This window comes from Vombatus ursinus, unplaced genomic scaffold (genome assembly GCF_900497805.2).
Source record: "Vombatus ursinus unplaced genomic scaffold, bare-nosed wombat genome assembly UNPS02014935.1, whole genome shotgun sequence".
Taxonomy (NCBI): domain Eukaryota; kingdom Metazoa; phylum Chordata; class Mammalia; order Diprotodontia; family Vombatidae; genus Vombatus; species Vombatus ursinus.
Window position 1 is genome coordinate 2,478,463 of NW_020954713.1, and position 16,842 is coordinate 2,495,304.

Below are 16,842 nucleotides of genomic sequence, written 5' to 3' on the forward strand. Positions count from 1 at the left end.
ATCTCATGAGCCAGAACATTTGTGCTTTTTCCTCAGATTCCTACTCTGCCTCGCTGAGAAGTGAAATAGAGGCTGACGCACAGGAATTTGAGGCTGAGTCCTGGAGTCTTTCTGTGGAACTGCTGTATGCAAAGAAACAAAAAAAGGAAGTACTGAAAAGGCAAGATGTCATCTACGGTAAGAAGTGTTGCTTTCCATTTGTTCCTTAGCAATACCCTCCAGTTGTTCATTTTTCCAGATGTTGGAAAAAGACTTATTTTTAGCAGAGTGTCAGTCATGGTGTTAAGCCATTTCCTCCAGGCCCTCTCTGGGGCCAGAAATATTGGACCAGGTGGTGGTCCAGCACTGCGCCTTTCTTATTCTGTCAGATGGGGATTCTGCCTCTCTAGCCTATCTCGTTATTTTTGTTTTATAAAGATAAGTTGGTAGTAGTGTTACTTGGTTTGGACCTGTGATTTCATTGATGTAGGACTGGCACTAAAATTCTCTCCACTGGTGCAGATGAACAACTCCTTGGTAACTTGGTGGTTTAGAAAGGTGCCTGGAGCCCAGAGAGGCCATGTAGTTAGTAGATGGATAGCTATAGACGTAGATATAGATATAGATATGTGTCTACGTATGTCAGAGGCGGCATTTCAACCCAGGTCTTTCTTCCTCCTCCAAGGCTAGCCTCCTACCTCCACATCGCCTGTCTCACAGCATTATTATTGTTATTCTTTTGCCTTCTGCACCTTAACATGGAGTCAGTTGGCACTTGTCAGAGCATAGTGCTCACCGCAGAATAGCCATTTAAGAAATGCTTAATGAATTGAAGAATCAATTTTGTTTTCACAGAAAGCCAGCCAGCTCATTATTTCTGATAGGACTCCAGGCCTAAGGAGGTGTGCAGTCACTTGGGGTCTTCGTGGCCAGTCTTTTGATTCTGGCTGTGAGCTGTCACTGTTTTTGTAAGGAGTGCCTGTCTGTGGCCTTGTCAGAGTGCTAGGAGGGGCTGTATTTTGGTGGAGACTTAACATTGATAGGAACGATTATGTTGTTCATGATCCTATGCAGACAGCTTTTATAAGAATAATGTCAAAGCTCTTAAATTTTTTTTCTTGCATACATTTACCATTGTTTCAAGAGGAAATGAGGTCCTTTTCAGGATCTCATAAGAATATTGTTTTTCCTGAATCATTGGCTCACAGAAGCATTTGTTTCTTCCTCAAATGCGGGAAATAAGATCCCAGTAATGCAGCTGGTAAGACAGTTGGGGCAAAGGGGATGACCACATTAGTGATCTTACTTGTCGGGTTCTTTGCTGTTTTCAAGTATGTTGTTTATATTGCCTGTAGCCACTAGTTATGTGGTCCAGCAGATTAGAATGAGCTAAATTGGTGTACAGATATGACTGTGAAGTTATTTTATCTTGGCAGCAAGGGCTGACCTGGCCACTGTCCCCAAGCATTTTGTCATCTTTAATTTACTTTAAAAGGCCATGGCAGTCACTGCCTGTACTTGTAGATCAACCCCCACCCTGAGTTGACCTGACCAGTAAATGAAAGATGAACTGTTTCCAGGACTCAGGGCATTCTGAGTCTTGTTATTCTGTGGGTTGAGAGAATTACTATCTTCTTTTTTAAAATCTCTACCCATTCTTTGAGGCACAGTTCCAGTCTAACCACCTCCACTGATCATTCCATGACTGCCCTAGCTCACCACTATCTACCTTTCCTCTTCTGTAGTATTTCCTCTCTACCATGCATTTGACACTTAGCAAATTTGCATTGTTGATACATAGATAAATCTTAACTCCACATGTAAGTTGTAAGTATCTCACCCATCCACCATCCTTCTTGTAAGGTACTCAAAAAATTGAGGGTTTTCCCAGTTCAAAAATTACCATCTTTTGGTTTTGTACCACCTTCATTTCTGGATATATTCTTCCCTACCCAGCAATCCATCCCTGATGACAAGAAATCTTTTTTAAAAAGCAGATTAGCAAAACTAACCAAGACTTCAGGTCTGATAGTTTCTATGCTCTTCCACACCCATAGTTCTCGCTTCTACAAGCAAAAGAGGGAGTTGTGTTTTCTTATTTTTTTCTTTTGAGCCATACTTAGTCATTGAAATTACAGGGTTCAGTTTTTTTTTTTTGTTCTTTCTGTTTACATTGTTGTCATTGTATATATTGTTTTTCTGGTTTTGCTTGTTTTACTTGGTTATCCATTTAGATAATGAGTCTTCTCAGGCTTCTGAATTCATAGTCATTGTTTCTTAGAGCACATTAATATTCCATTACATTCTTGCACCACAATAGGCATTTACTTTTTCCACTTCTTTGCTACCCCCAAAAAATTTACTCTGAATATTTTGGTGTTTGTGACCTCCTTGGGGGAGGTATATGCCTATCAGTGGGATCTCTGGGTCAGAGGTTATGTACTTTTTCGTCATCTTTTTCACATAATTCCAAATTGTTTTTCAGATTGGTTTCCCAATTCACAATTCTGTCAAGAGCTAACTGTGTCTATCTTCTGTGCTTCTCCAGTATACTCAAATAAAATGTGGTTAATTAAGAATAAGCTTCTTAATTCCTTTTTCTGCATTCCAAAAGCATCACCATTACTATTGTTGTTGTGTAATAGCCTAGTTGTAAAGCTCTTTCAATTGGTTACTTCAAAAAACATAGCAACTGGAGTTAGTTTTCTCCATATTGTATTTGCTTGTGGAGTCAGTCCATGCACCAAGGGTCCATAAAATCCCCGAGGGGGAAATACTTGAAGTTGAAATTATGTGTAGCAGGGGTAGACTTTCCCACGGAAACAATGGAGTGTCTTAAAAGTATACTTGTTTTTAAAAAAAAAAAAAAATATTAAAAAAAAGTATACTTGTTCAAGGAACTGATTGTCCTGAGCAGTATGCAGTATTCTAAAGCACATTATAAATTACTTAAACAGGGCAATGGAATGATGAATTATATCTAATATCATGGAACCTGAGTTTTAAGAGACCTCAGGTCATCTCACACCTGAATGCGATCTCCTCTGCCCTCAGCTTCTCTTTGAAGACCTGCAGTGATTCAGAACTCACTGTCTTTTGAGGCACTTCTTTCCACTTCTGAAAGCTCTGAGTGTTAGGAAATTTTTTCCCTTTTCCACATCCTGCACGGTTGTCATTTACATTGCTGTTGTTTGTCTTTTTTTTTTTTAAACAAATGTAAAGTTTTACCTTTCTCACTTTTGAATTTCCTTCTAGTAGATTCAGACCATCTTTTTAGCCTATTAAGATCTTTTAGAATCTAGATTCTTATTTAGCATGTTACTTATCCTTCCCAGCTTTGTAGTTATCCAGAAATATGATGAAAGTGCTGTCTTTTCCTCTATTTAGTTCGTTGATTAAAAAGGTTGAGCAGCAAAAGGCCAAGGACAGATCCAAAGGGGACTCAGCTTGAGACTGCCCCCAGTCCTATCACCAGTCTTTGGGTGGGGTTAATCACTTTGACTCCATATCCCCTTCATTACACGGGTAGCTTGCTGCAGTCTAGCTCTGGTGTGTCTGTGGCATCCTTCTGATCACCCTGCCAGTCTGGTAACCCTGTCCATAAATCCAATAAAGACATTTAGTTTGCCATCCCCTCTTGTGTCCAGACTGGCTCTTATTGGTCACTGTTTGCCTTTCCAAATGCTCACAAACTGCCCCTTTAATGATACACTCCAAGGCTTTGATGGGAATAGAAGTAAATAGAAAATCATGAGATTGGGTCTTTTCTCCATCCCTCCCTCTCCCTGTGCCCACCCTCACCTGGCAGGCAGGCAGTGCCCAAGTGAGTGCTGTCCTTCCCTGTTGACATCTTGCCCCAAACACTTTTGGAACTCCTCTTTTGAAATCACCTTTGGGGTCAGTGTACCAACTACACAGAGAAACCAGTCTGTTGTAAGGTCATAGGATTTAGGGTTGATAGGAACTGGAAAGATGATCTAGATGCTTGCCCATCTCTCTCTCTCTCTCTTTTTTGAGGCAGTTGGGGTTAAGTGACTTGCCCAGGGTCACAGCTAGTGAGTGTTAAGTGTCTGAGGCTGGATTTGAACTCAGCTCCTCCTGACTCCAAGGCTGGAGCTGTATCCACTGCGCCACCTAGCTGCCCCTTGCCCTTTCCCTAGATGAGGAGAGTGAGCCCCTGGGCTATGAAATCTCTTGTCTGGAGCCATGCAGGTACTAAGTTGGAGAGCTAGGATTTGAACCCAAGTCTTTGGACTCCAGATCTATTTTCCACCATTTCACACTCTAATCACACACTGTTCTCTCTCACTCTTCTTCTTGCCTCTGCTGTTCTGTCTACACCAAGCTCCTTCTCACTTAGACTTAGGTTTAGTGGATTGACCCAACAGGCAGTGGATTTGCTGGAATCTCTGTAAATACTTGCTGTGATGTTTGCTGAGTGTTATTTGATGTGTGACCCTCAGCAAGGATCCTTCCCATGCTTATTAGGATCCACTGAGGTAATTCATATATATGAAGCACTTTGAAAACCTGAAAATTAGTTTAACTTTAAATAGTGATTAGAATCATGAACAGACATTTGTTAAGCACCCAGCTAGCTGTATGTGAGGCTTTCAGTCGTGTCTGACTCTTCATGACCCCACTTGGGTTTTTCTTGGCAAAGACACTAGAGGGGTTTGCCATTTCCTTTTCAGACTCTTTACAGATGAGGAAACTGAGGCAAACAGAGTTAAGTAACTTGCCCAAAGTCACACAGCTAATAAGTGTCTGAGGCCAGATTTGAGCTCCCTGGAAGATGAGTATTCCTGACTCCAGTCTCAGTGCTCTATCCACTGTGCTATCTAGCTGCCCAGATAAATAAATACAATACACTTTGAGGAGGAAGAACCCTATAATCACTGGGGTTTATCACCTTCTTTAAGGAGGTGGTACCAGAACTGTGTCTTGAAGAAGAGAAAAATTCTGAGAGGTGGAGACTGGAAGAAGTAAATTCAGGGTGTGGCAGGTCAGCCTGGACAAGCGAATGGGGGCTGGAGCTGGAACAGGCGTGTGAAGGGAAGGCTCATGACAGGACTGCAGCTGCTTCTTAGTGTGGGCACTCTGTATCCCCTACAGAGTTAATACAGACTGAAGTGCATCATGTCAGAACCCTGAAGATCATGTTGAAAGTCTATTCAAAAGCGCTGAAGGAAGAGATGCAGTTCAGTAGCAGAGTCCTCAACCGCATCTTCCCGTGCGTGGATGACTTGCTGGAGATGCACGGGCAGTTCTTGTACCGCTTGAAGGAGCGACGCAGAGAATCCTTGGCAGAAGGGAGTGATCAGAATTATGTGATCCAGAAAATTGGAGACCTCTTGGTACAACAGGTGGGAACTATCATAGTTGGGGGAAGTCAGCATCCAGTAGGCATTCCAGCGTCTTTGATCAGTAGGATGGCTTGTGGTCTGGGACCATAGAGAACTAAAGAGTGTGCCCATTTGAGGGGGCTGTCTTGGTATTTGACTTCTGGGAGGATCTGTTCCCAGCTGGCACGTATGCTTTGGGTCACTTCTGAAATGACAAGCAGAAATTCCTGAGGAGAGTAGCAAATCTCTCTCTTGATGCCAGAGTTCTTTCTTGAATCAATTTGTAAACTGAGTGTTATTTTGTACTCTTAATAAGAAGAATGCTTGTTACAGCAATCCTTGTTTCTTTTTCTGCTTTTTTTCCTCACATTTTCTGGATCGCTCTGGCTTATAGGTTATCAAGTTATTGTTTCCTTCTGCAGCCTATTAAAGCCCTTATTTTACCTCCAAAGTTTCCCTTTTCTTTTTAGAGGAGAAACTGAAATTGGAAGTAAATTAGACAGTCTGTTTGAAACTTGATGAAGTTGATTCAGATAAACTCTGGTGGTTGCAAACAGGCTTCCCATGTTTTGTTTTCTGTCTCCTGTATTAGTTTTCAGGTGAAAATGGAGAAAGAATGAAAGAAAAATATGGTATCTTTTGTTGTGGTCACAACGAAGCCGTCACTCACTACAAGGAACTGCTCCAGCAAAACAAGAAATTCCAAAACATGATAAAGGTAACAAGAAGTAAGAGCCTTGTGGCTGTAAGTTTTGAGCACTTGGCTCCCTCCTGTGTTCCCTGATGCTGTTGTTCGTGAGCAAGAGAGTCCTAAATGGTTTGCAATAGTATTTATTTTTAAAAGTACAACAATCTAGTTTGGTCCAGAAGGAGCTAAACTGAACAGGAAGGGAAAGGAGAGGGTGCCTGGAGGTCATGTACCAATCTGATAAGCAGTGCTATGTGCCACCTCATGCTGGAGAACCAGAAAAATGTCTAAGAGAAATATTTTGACCAAATAGCGAAAAAAGCTAATATGTAGTGTTATCACCGGGGCGGTCAAGGCCAAATTCTTGGTTATTTTCTGAATCAATGACTTTGGAGTCCTGCTGGCATTTTTTTTTTTTAACATATAATTCCATAGCTTTGTAAGCATGAAAGGATAATTGGCAATGTGCTCTGAAGAATAAAACTTGTTTCTCTCCCCCTTCCAGCGACAAGGAAGGGCTGGCTTCCAACCAGGCTTGATGCATAAACCTCTTGTCTTCCCTGGGAGGTACACCCTCCCTTCTTTTTTTCTTTTAGTTTTTACAAGTTGAGAATTGTGTTTCCAAAAGCACAGGCAGCCTGATGCCCTGTAACTCGAGTGTCAGAAGGCCGAGTGTTTCTGATCAGAAAATGGAGACATAGAAAGCAAATTGTCGTGTTAATGGGTCTGTGTAGAGGGCTGAATTTTGGTTGCTCAAGAGTTAGCGTTTGTAAGCTTTGGCTTTTTCTTTCCATAGAAAATTGGCAACTTCTCTATTGTGAGGCGGCTTGGTGTTCAGGAGTGCATTCTTCTCGTTACTCAGCGCATTACCAAGTATCCTGTGCTGGTGGAGCGCATTATTCAGAATACTGAAGGTACTGGATTTTCTAACCCTCTCTGTGAGCGTCATAGTGCTGCTTGATAAGTAAAGTACTGTGGATTGTTTAACTGTTGTCCCACATACTGTCTTCCTAATGTGCTGTAATTACGATCCTCTTTTTGCCTTTGAATACTAAAACTCCCTATGGAATTTCCCTTGGCCCTGAGCCATGAAGAGTATTTTGGGGTCACCTTAGCTGCATTTATTTTCATGGGTTAAAAACGAGAATTCTGCATTAGCACAAGTAGTAGTTCTTTGTTTCAAGGAGCCCTATGAGAATTTTAAATTTGTGAAGGGTCCTTGGGGTGCTGTACAGCTCTGGGTGAGATTGTCATTTCTTGTGGTTGCTGTGCTTTAAAAAAAAAAAAACAAAAAAAAAACAATGAGAAGAACTAACTCTGCTGTCCGTGGTAGCTGGGACTGAAGATTATGAAGATTTGAACCAGGCTCTCAGCCTAATAAAAGACATCATCACACAAGTTGATGCCAAAGTGAACGAATGTGAGAAGTGGCAGCGTCTCAAAGAGATTGTTGGCAAGATGGACCTCAAGTCCTCTGGCAAGCTCAAAAATGGGCTGACCTTCCGGAAGGAAGACATGCTCCATAGGCAGCTCCATCTTGATGGAATGCTGTGCTGGAAGACTGCATCAGGGCGTCTGAAAGGTAAACCTCTCAACAAGGAATAAAGTGGGTCACTTAGCAAGCATTTATTAAGTGCTTGCTGTGTGCCGGGCACTGTGCTGAGCACTGGGGTGTAAAGAAAGGCAATTAGGAGGTTTATTGTTTATTTAAGCCAAGTTTAGAACATTATGGTTCTTAAGTATGATGATACATTAACTATACAAATCATTTCTTTCCCTAATTTGCTAGTCTGGGGAAATATTTAAGCTAATTATAGTGTGTTCAACTCTTATGTGAGTACTTCATGAGCCCTCTTCCATGAAAACACATTATTTTGAGAGACTCGTGGTTTGCAGTCAAGGAAATAAACATCAGCCCATGTCGTGTCAACCCCGTGACACCTTTTTGCCCACACAAGATCAGAGCAGAAAGCAAGGCTGTCTTTAAAAAGCTGGTGCTGTTCAGATTTCCATGCTGGTGCAGCTTCAAACCAGCTCCTTTCTTCCTGTGCTCACAGCTTGATGTCCCATGTTCTTGGTGTTGCTGTGGCCAAGCCACATGGATCTGCTCCTTTCGGAACATGTTACAAACTGTGCAGAGAATTTCCTTGTCAGATTTGTACAAGAATGTATGCCTTCAGAGAGGGACTAGCTTGTTCATTGGCTTATTGCTGAGTTTGCTGGAGGTTGAAATGGGAAAGCAACACGCTTCCTTTTTTTTACTAATGCAAAGATGAGAGAAGGCCAAGAACTTCCACTCACACCAAGGGGCTTCTTAGATGCCAGAGAGCAAAATTATTGTACTTAAAGTCTATCCCCAGACTGCATGTGAACTATCTGAGGAGACTCATAGGACCCTAGAGATCATCTCATTCGATCCCCTCACTTTACGAATGAGGAAACTGAGTCCCAGAGTGGTGAAGTGACTTGTCTGAGGTGGTGTGGGTAGCAAGTGCAGTCCTCTGACTCGGATCCTTCTCAGTCGTCTGCTTACAGTATTTCACGTTCTTACTTTGCTTTCTTCACAGATGTTCTTGCTGTCCTGTTGACTGATGTACTTTTGTTGCTACAAGAAAAGGACCAAAAATATGTCTTTGCATCTGTGGTATGTACTTTGTATACTCTTCCTCCCTGTAATTGACACTTAACCCAGACCTTCATTGACAGTTCCTGAGGTCAAGGCCCTCCAGGGCTGCTTAGTTTTCATCTGTGCTGTTGCCCAGCTTGCAGATGTTTGTGAACAAGAGTATCAGGGTATCGATGCTGGTCATTCTTTACTGATGGGAAATGAGAAGGCAGTTTAGTGAGCTTGCCAGTGGGTTGGTCAAGAGGAGAAGGACAGTCAAGTGATCGGTACATGGATGCGAGCAGAAATTTCCCTTCCTTACAGTAAAGATGCTGAGATACTCTGTAGTGCAAACAGAACCTCTGGACTCTTGAGATCTTTTCCTAGTCCTGCCTCTGAGTGACACACCCAGAGTCCCACTGAAACCTGACTGTGTCTTTGGAATGTAAGTTGTGATGTCTGAGGCCAGAGAGTCCAGGGGCATTCCTTGGGTGAAGCTGGGTAGGCACCTGCCATGAGGCCTTGGAGAATGCTGCACAGGATGGCCTTTGTTGGGTAATTTGTGAAGGCAGCTGTGCTGGTGTACACTGGGAAAAGTGACAACTTCATACACCACAAAACCTCCTGACTTCAAATTGTTCCTTATGAATACAAACTGGATTCTCTTTTCTGGAGGAGGGGTTTCCAGCTTTTCTTCATTCTCTACCATAATTACAAACCCAAGGATGGGATTGGAACCCCATATCCTCTACTGAAGTGATCCTCTAAACCTTCTTAAAAGTATAGGTTTGAGAAGGAAGAGAGAGAAGAGGCATAAATATTTGAGAGAGGAATAGCAGTGGTCCATCAACCCTAAGCTACAGTAACACACAAATCAGTGGTGCCCAGAGCATCAAGTTCTGATAAGGGTTTTGCTTTGGAAGGGTGGAAGGAACAAGATTGAGAAGAAAGAATAAAGCTTGACCATCTGCACAGATTTCTGGCCCACTGAGTTTTTGCAGAGAAAAGCCTAGCATGCCGCTGTGCACTAAGGAGCGCTGTTGTGGGAAGGCACAACTTTGTGTTGCCATGTTTGCGTGTACTCACCGGTAGCTCCAAAATAGGAAATGGAAGCCTGACCTTTACTGATGGGTAGTTTTGTCTGGGAACCTGTGGGACTTGCCTAGTTTTGTCTGATAAAGCTCCTCTGATCTGTATTCAGGACAACACAAGGAGAAAGGCAGTTTTTTTGTTTGTTTGTTTTTTAAATTTATTTATTTTTAGTTTTCAACATTCACTTCCACAAGATTTTGAGTTCCAAATTTTCACTCCATCTCGCCCCTCCCCCCACCCCAAGATGGCATGCATTCTGAATACCCCTTCCCCTAGTCTGCCCTCTCTTCTGTCCCCCCCCATCCCCTTCCCCTTCTATTTTCCTGTAGGGCAGCATGGATTTCTGTACCCCATTTCCTATATTTCTTATTTCCCAGTTGCATGTGAAAACATTTTTTTTTTAAACATGTGTTTTTAAAACTTTGAGTTCCAAAGTTTTTCCCTTCCTCTCTCCCCACTCTCCCTCATTGAAAAGGCAAGCAACTCAATACAGGTTATACACGTGCAGTTATGCATTCCATAGTAGTCATGTTGTGAAAAACTAACTCTATTTCCCTTAATCCTATTCTGTCCCCCATTTATTCTGTTCTTTCTTTTGACCCTGTCCCTCCTCAGAAGTGTTTGCTTCTGATTACCCCCTCTCCCAGTGTGTCCTCCCCTCTATAAACCCCCTGCTCTCTTGTCCCTTTCCCCCCTTTTTTCCTGTAGGGTAAGATAGATTTCCATACCCAATTGAGTGTGTATGTTATTCCCTTCTTAAGCCAAATCTGATGAGAATAAGATTCACTCATTCCCTCTCACCTTCCCCTGTTTTCCCTCCACTATGAGAGCCTTTTCTTTTCTGTTTTTTGTGAGATAATTTACCCCACTCTACCTCTCCCTTTCTCTTTCTCCCAGTATAATCCTCTCTCACCACTTAATTTTGTTCTCCAGATATGACCCCTTCATCTTCAACTCACCCTGTGCCCTCTATCTTTCTATTTATCTATCTATTTATCTACATATCTATATATATATATAATATCTATATCTATCTATATCTATCTATCTATCTATATATATATATATATATATATATATATACACACAAACACACATACATATAATTTTTTCCCTCCAACTACCCTAATACTGACAGAGGTCTCATGAGTTACAAATATCATCTGAGAAAGGCAGTTTTTAAAGCAAAGATCTTCACTGGTGATGTTAGCAAGGGGGCTTTTTACCTATGAAAGGACTCGAGTTGTACAGAGGCTATTTCCCTCAGGCTTGGCCCATTTCCCACCAATGCTAATGGATGAGATTGAAGATGTACTGGTTAGTGTAGTGTTGTATAACAAATTGTATACTAAGGGTGAGTATATACACACTGAGAAAACTGTACTCCTATGCATTTGATTTTGGAGTGCATTTTTATTTTATTGATTTTTAATAGTATTTTGTTTATTCCCAATTACATGTCAAGATTCTTAGCATTCATTTTTATAAGATTTTGAGTTCCAAATTTTTCTCCCTTCCCTCCCCTCCCAAAAATGGTAGGCAATTTGATGTAGGTTATACATGTACCGTCATATAAAACACATTTCCATGTTAGTCACAGTTGTGAAAGAAGAAACAGATCAAAAAGGGGAAAAGAGTAAAGTAAGTAAAAAAAATATGTTTAAATCTGCAGAGTCCATCAGTTCTTTATCTGGAGCTGGATAGCATTTTCCTTTGTGAGTCCTTTGTCTTAGATCATTGTGCTGCTGAGAAGAGCTGAGTTATTCATAATTATCATCACACAGTGTTGCTAATGCTATGTACAACGTTTTCCTGGTTCTGCTCATTTCACTTTGCATCTTTTCGTACAGGTCTGTCCAGGATTTTCTGAAATCTGCCTTTTCATCATTTCTTATTGCATAATAGCATTCTAATACATTCATATACCACAGCTTGTTCATCCATTTCCCAATTGATGGGCAGCATCCCCTCGATTTCCAATATTTTTCCACCATGCAAAGGGCTGCTCTGAATATTTATGCACGTGTAGGTTCTTTTCCCTTTTTTATGATCTCTTTGGAATACACACCTAGTAGTGATACTGCTAGGTCAAAGGGTATGCACAATTTGGTTGTCCTTTGGGCATAGTTCCAAATTGTTCTCCAGAGTGGTTGGGTCAGTTCACATATCCTCTCCAACATTTATCATTTTCCTTTTTTGTCATATTAGCCAATATGATAGGTGTGAGATGGTACCTCAGAGTTGTTTTAATGTGCATTTCTATAATCAAAAGTGATTTAGCATACTTCTTCATATGCCTATAAATAGTTTTGATTTCTTCATCTGAATATTGCCTGTTCATAACCTTTGACCATTTAACAATTGAGTGACTAGTATTCTTATAAATTTGACTCAGTTCTCTATATATTTGAGAAATGTGGCCTTTATCAGAGATATTTGCTGTAAAGCTTATTTCCTAGCTTTCTGTTTTCCTTCTAATCTTGATTACATTGGTTTTGTTTATACACAAGCTTTTTTTTTTAATGTAATCAGAATTATCTATTTTACATTTCATTATGCTCCCTTTCTTGTTTGGTCATTAATTCTCCCTTCCCCATAGATCTGACAGGTATTCCTTGTTCTAATTTGCTTATGCTGTCACCCTTTATGTCTAAATCAATCTAAAGCCATTTTGACTTTATCTTAGTATACAGTGTGAGGTGTTGGTCTATACCTAGTTTGTGTCCTATTGTTTTCCAGTTTTCCCAGCAGTTTTTGTCAAATAGTGAGTTCTTATCCCAAAGGCTGGGGTCTTTGGATTTATCGAACACTAGTCATTGAACTGATCATTGATTACTGTGTCTTGTGTACCTAATCTATTCCACTGATCTACCACTCTTTCTTAGCCAGTACCAGATAGTTTTGATGATTACTGCTTTATAATATAGTTTGAGATCTGGTGTTGCTAGGCTACCTTCTTTTGATTTTTTTTTTTTAAATTAATTCGCTTGATACTCTTGACCTTTTGTTCTTCCAGATGAATTTTGTTATTTTGTCTAGCTCTGTCAAATGATTTTGTGGCAGTTTTATTGGTATAGAACTGAATAAGTAAATTAGTTTAGGCAGAACTGGCATTTTTATTGTCTCATACTACCCATGAGCAATTGATATTTTCCCAGTTGTTTAGATTTGACTTTATTTGTATGGAAAGTGTTTTGTAATTGTGTTCATATAGTTCCTGGGTTTGTCTTGACAGGTAGACTCCCAAGTATTTTATGTTGTTTACAATTATTTTAAATAGAATTTCTCTTTCTGTCTTGCTGCTGGGCTTTTTTGGTCATATAAATATGCTGATGATTTATGTGGGTTTATCTTATATCCTGCAACTTTGCTAAAGTTGTTAGTTATTTCAGGTAGTTTTTTAGTTGAGATGGAGTTCTCTCAGTATACCATCGTATCATCTGCAAAGAGTGATAGTTTTGTTTTCTCATTGCCTATTCTAATTCCTTCAATTTTTTTTTCTCTTATTGCTATATCTAACATTTCTAGTACTATACTGAATAATCGTGGTGATAATGGGCATCCTTGCTTCACCCCTGATGTTATTGGGAAGGCTTCTAGCTTATCCCCATTACAGATAATGCTTGCTGATGGCTTTAGATAGATACTGCTTATCATTTTAAGGAACATCCCTTTTATTCCTGTGTTCCCTATTGTTTTTCATAGGAATGGGTGTTGTATTTTGTGTATTTTGTCCAAAGCTTTTTCATCATCTATTGAGATAATCATGTGATTTCTGTTGGTTTTGTTATTGATGTAGTCAGTTTTGTTGATAGTTTTCCTAATATTGAACCAGCCCTGCATTCCTGGTATAAATCCTACCTGGTCATAGTGTATAATCTTTGTGGTATATTGCTATAATTGCCTTTTGTTCAAAATTTTCGCATCTATTCATTAGAAATTGGTCTATAATTTTCTTTCTCTGTTTTAGCTCTTCCTGATTTAAGTGTCAGCACCATATTTGTGTCATAAAAGGAGTTTGGTAGGACTCCTTTGCCTGTTTTTCCAGATAGTTTATATAGTATTGAAGTTAGTTCTTTAAATGTTTGGTCGAATTCACTTGTGAACCCATCTGGCCCTGGGGATTTTTTCTTAGGGTGTTCATTAATGGCTTGTTCAATTTCTTTTTCTGAGTAGGGGTTATTTAGGCAACCTGTTTCCTGATCTGTTAATCTGGGCAATTTGTGTTTTTGTAAATATTCATTGATTTTGTTCAGATTGTCAAGATTTATTGGCATATAATTGGGCAAAATATTTCCTAATGATTGTTTTAATTTCTTCATTGGTGGTCATTTTACCTTTTTCATTTTTGATACAGGATTATTTGGTTTTCTTCTTTTTTTTAATAAAATTAACCAATAGCTTATCTGTCTTCCTGGTTTTTTCATAAAACCAGCTCCTAGATTTATTTATTAGCTCAATAGGTTTTTCAATCTTACTAATCTCATCTTTGATTTTCGGGATTTCTCATTTGGTGCTCAATTGGGGATTTTTAACTTGTTCTTTTTCTAGTTTTTTTAGTTGCATGCCCAATTCATTGATCTGTTTTTCTATTTTGTTGATGTAAGAATTTAGAAAAATAAATTTTCCCCTAAATACTGCTTTAACTGCATCCCATAAATTTTGGTATGTTGTTGAAGTGCATTTTTAAAAAATGAGAGAAATGGTAAATTCTAACTAATATTAATCTATAGGAAAAGCCTAAAAACAAAGTGAAGACAGTTTCGATGAGTTCAGGAGTTGCAGTACCTTTAGAATGTGAACAGTTTGGTTACTTTTTGTAGTACTTTCATTTATTGCATTTTTCCATTTCCTCCTGAGCATGGAGAGCGCAAAGCCATCAGATATTGGTGCTGGAATCCTGCTTTAAGAGCTCTCTTGTTAGTAGCATGTTAATTCAGGGGCCTGATTGTGGGGAGGGGCATTAGACCCACTATTTCACCTTGGAAAACAGTGCAGGCCATTCTGCCTTTAATCTGAGACCGTGGTAACCAAGAACCAACTGGATGCTGAAAGATCAGGAAAGCTTATTTATTGAGCCCCCAATCCAGATGTAATTATTGTAGCCCACCTACCGCTGGCCCTCCAGGTCCATGGCTCATCATTATTTCTGATCCCTTTTGGTGAGTGTTAGTTTGGCTCAGTAGAATTAGTTCCTGATTGGTACTGTCCTTCTGAATAGCCCTGAAAGTCCTGGTTACTTGCTGTGCAGATTGAGGGGTGAAGGAGGGGAAGGCAGCAGGTAGACTTGGGTTTTGTTTTTTTCTGATTAAACTCTTGCCAGTTACCTTTCTCAAAGATTCAAAGCAGTTCCCTACATCAAGAATTGTATCCTCTTCTATAGGTTATAGTCTAACTATGTAGTAAGTTTCCTGTTTGATATGAACTGGCCTTTCCCACACCATCCTATTTTTACTTTAGTTCGTATTTATCTAACATGATTCTTCCTGTGGAGAGGCCCATGAAACCCCACCCCCAGTAGAAGTTAGAGAGCTGGCCTCATGGTCAGTGCTTCCTGGGGAGCCCTGGATAAGGCACATGACTTCCTCATGACCCAGGTCACTCTCCAGGACCAGAATGCTGCTGAAGGGCTGCCTTGGGGGGGCAGCTTTTCCTTACCTAGGACGCTTGAAGGCTCAGGTCATCCTGGCTCTCTCAGACATGCTCTCTGGTCTTTAATCTTTGATTTAACCACATTGCTTCTTGAACACACCACCAGAGAAGCAGATAAAAAGGAAATGTGAGATTCTAGGTTGTGAGGTGGCAGCAGTGGCCACAGAGACCATCTAGGCCACTCTGCCTCATTGTGGACACTGAGGTCCAGAGAAGTTAAATTCTTGCCCAAGGTCACGCAGCAAATGTGGGAGGTAGTTTTGGGGGAAATATAGTCAATTGGATTTTGGTCATACCTGGGATTGAGAGCTAGAAGAGACTTCTCTTTCTGCTAAAGAAGGGAAGTGAGAGTCAGAAAGATGAAGTGATTTGCCCATTGTTGTCGTGCAAATAGTAAGGGTTGCAGCAGGAATCTGAACTCGGCTCCTTTTGCTCTTGGCTTTCTTTCCATCATGCTGCTTCTCCGTTGAGGTTGAGTTTGTGATGCCAGCAAGAAGTTCATTTCCACAAACATTTATTAAATGCTTCCTTTGAGCAAGGCACCCATTTCCTAGATTGCTGGGGATGCTGAGAAAAATAAAATGGTGTCTCCGCTCCTGGAGTTTCTCTTCTCTAGGGGCACGTGCAGGAGGGAGGAGGAAGAGAGAGCTGGGGGAGGAGAGGGGGGAGGGCGCTTTGGCTGGGAGGTGGAAGAGTCTATGAAGTCTGTGAATGAGAGCCAGTGACCAACTTGTCTGTAGTGGGAAAAGGGAAGAAAGGAAGTGATAGAGTCTGGAAAGACAGTCGTGTAGATCCCGATGAGTGAGGGCTTGGGGTGCCAGGTTGAGGAGTTTATTGTATACTCAAGGCACTAGCATCTCCTGAAGATTTTTGAGTGGGAGTGTTGGATGGTGAGGCTTTTTTGACAGCAGGGCAGAGGGTGATTGGGGCGGGGGGGGGGGACCCTTGAGGAGGCCACCCCAGTGACCCAGGTGAAGGGGCCATGGAGAGCCTGAACCGAGGTGGGAACTGGATAAATAAGGAGAAGGGGGTGGGTGTAAGAAATGGAGTAAAATTGACCAGATTTGGCAGCCTGTTAGAAATAAGGGGTGGGGGCAGCTAGGTGGTGCAGTGGATAGAGCACTGGCCCTGAAGTCAGTAGGACCTGAGTTCAAATCCTGCCTCAGACAAAACACTTGACACATACTAGCTGTGTAACCCTGGGGAAGTCACTTAACCCTAATTGCCTAAAAAAAAAAAAGTCTAATGAAAAAAATATATTCCAAAAAAAAAAGAAATAAGGGTGAGGGTGATTGAAGAGCTGAGGAATTACTCTGAGGTTTTGAACCAGTGCAGTTGGAAGACTGGTAGTTTCTTTGACAGAAATAGGGCCCTCGCTGCAGTGAGGCGTCTTTTTGTATTTCCTTAATCAATTCGATTTCTCCCCTCAGCTGAGATATTTAGCTGAAAAATTCATATTCAGCTGAAAAATTGAAGCCATT

General features: G+C 40.8%; 1 protein-coding gene across 10 annotated transcripts in view; it reads left to right on the plus strand.

Annotated features, from left to right (window-relative positions):
* The window catches only part of ARHGEF18 (Rho/Rac guanine nucleotide exchange factor 18), a 111,866-nt gene that overhangs the window by 75,649 nt on the left and 19,375 nt on the right, over positions 1-16,842 (plus strand). For all 10 annotated transcript variants that reach the window (XM_027844082.1, XM_027844083.1, XM_027844086.1 and 7 more), the window contains 6 exons: positions 37-177; positions 5,095-5,345; positions 5,917-6,042; positions 6,809-6,926; positions 7,346-7,594; positions 8,580-8,656. In XM_027844082.1, coding sequence (XP_027699883.1) covers positions 37-177; positions 5,095-5,345; positions 5,917-6,042; positions 6,809-6,926; positions 7,346-7,594; positions 8,580-8,656 — 962 coding nt within the window. The remainder of the gene's footprint in view (positions 1-36; positions 178-5,094; positions 5,346-5,916; positions 6,043-6,808; positions 6,927-7,345; positions 7,595-8,579; positions 8,657-16,842) is intronic.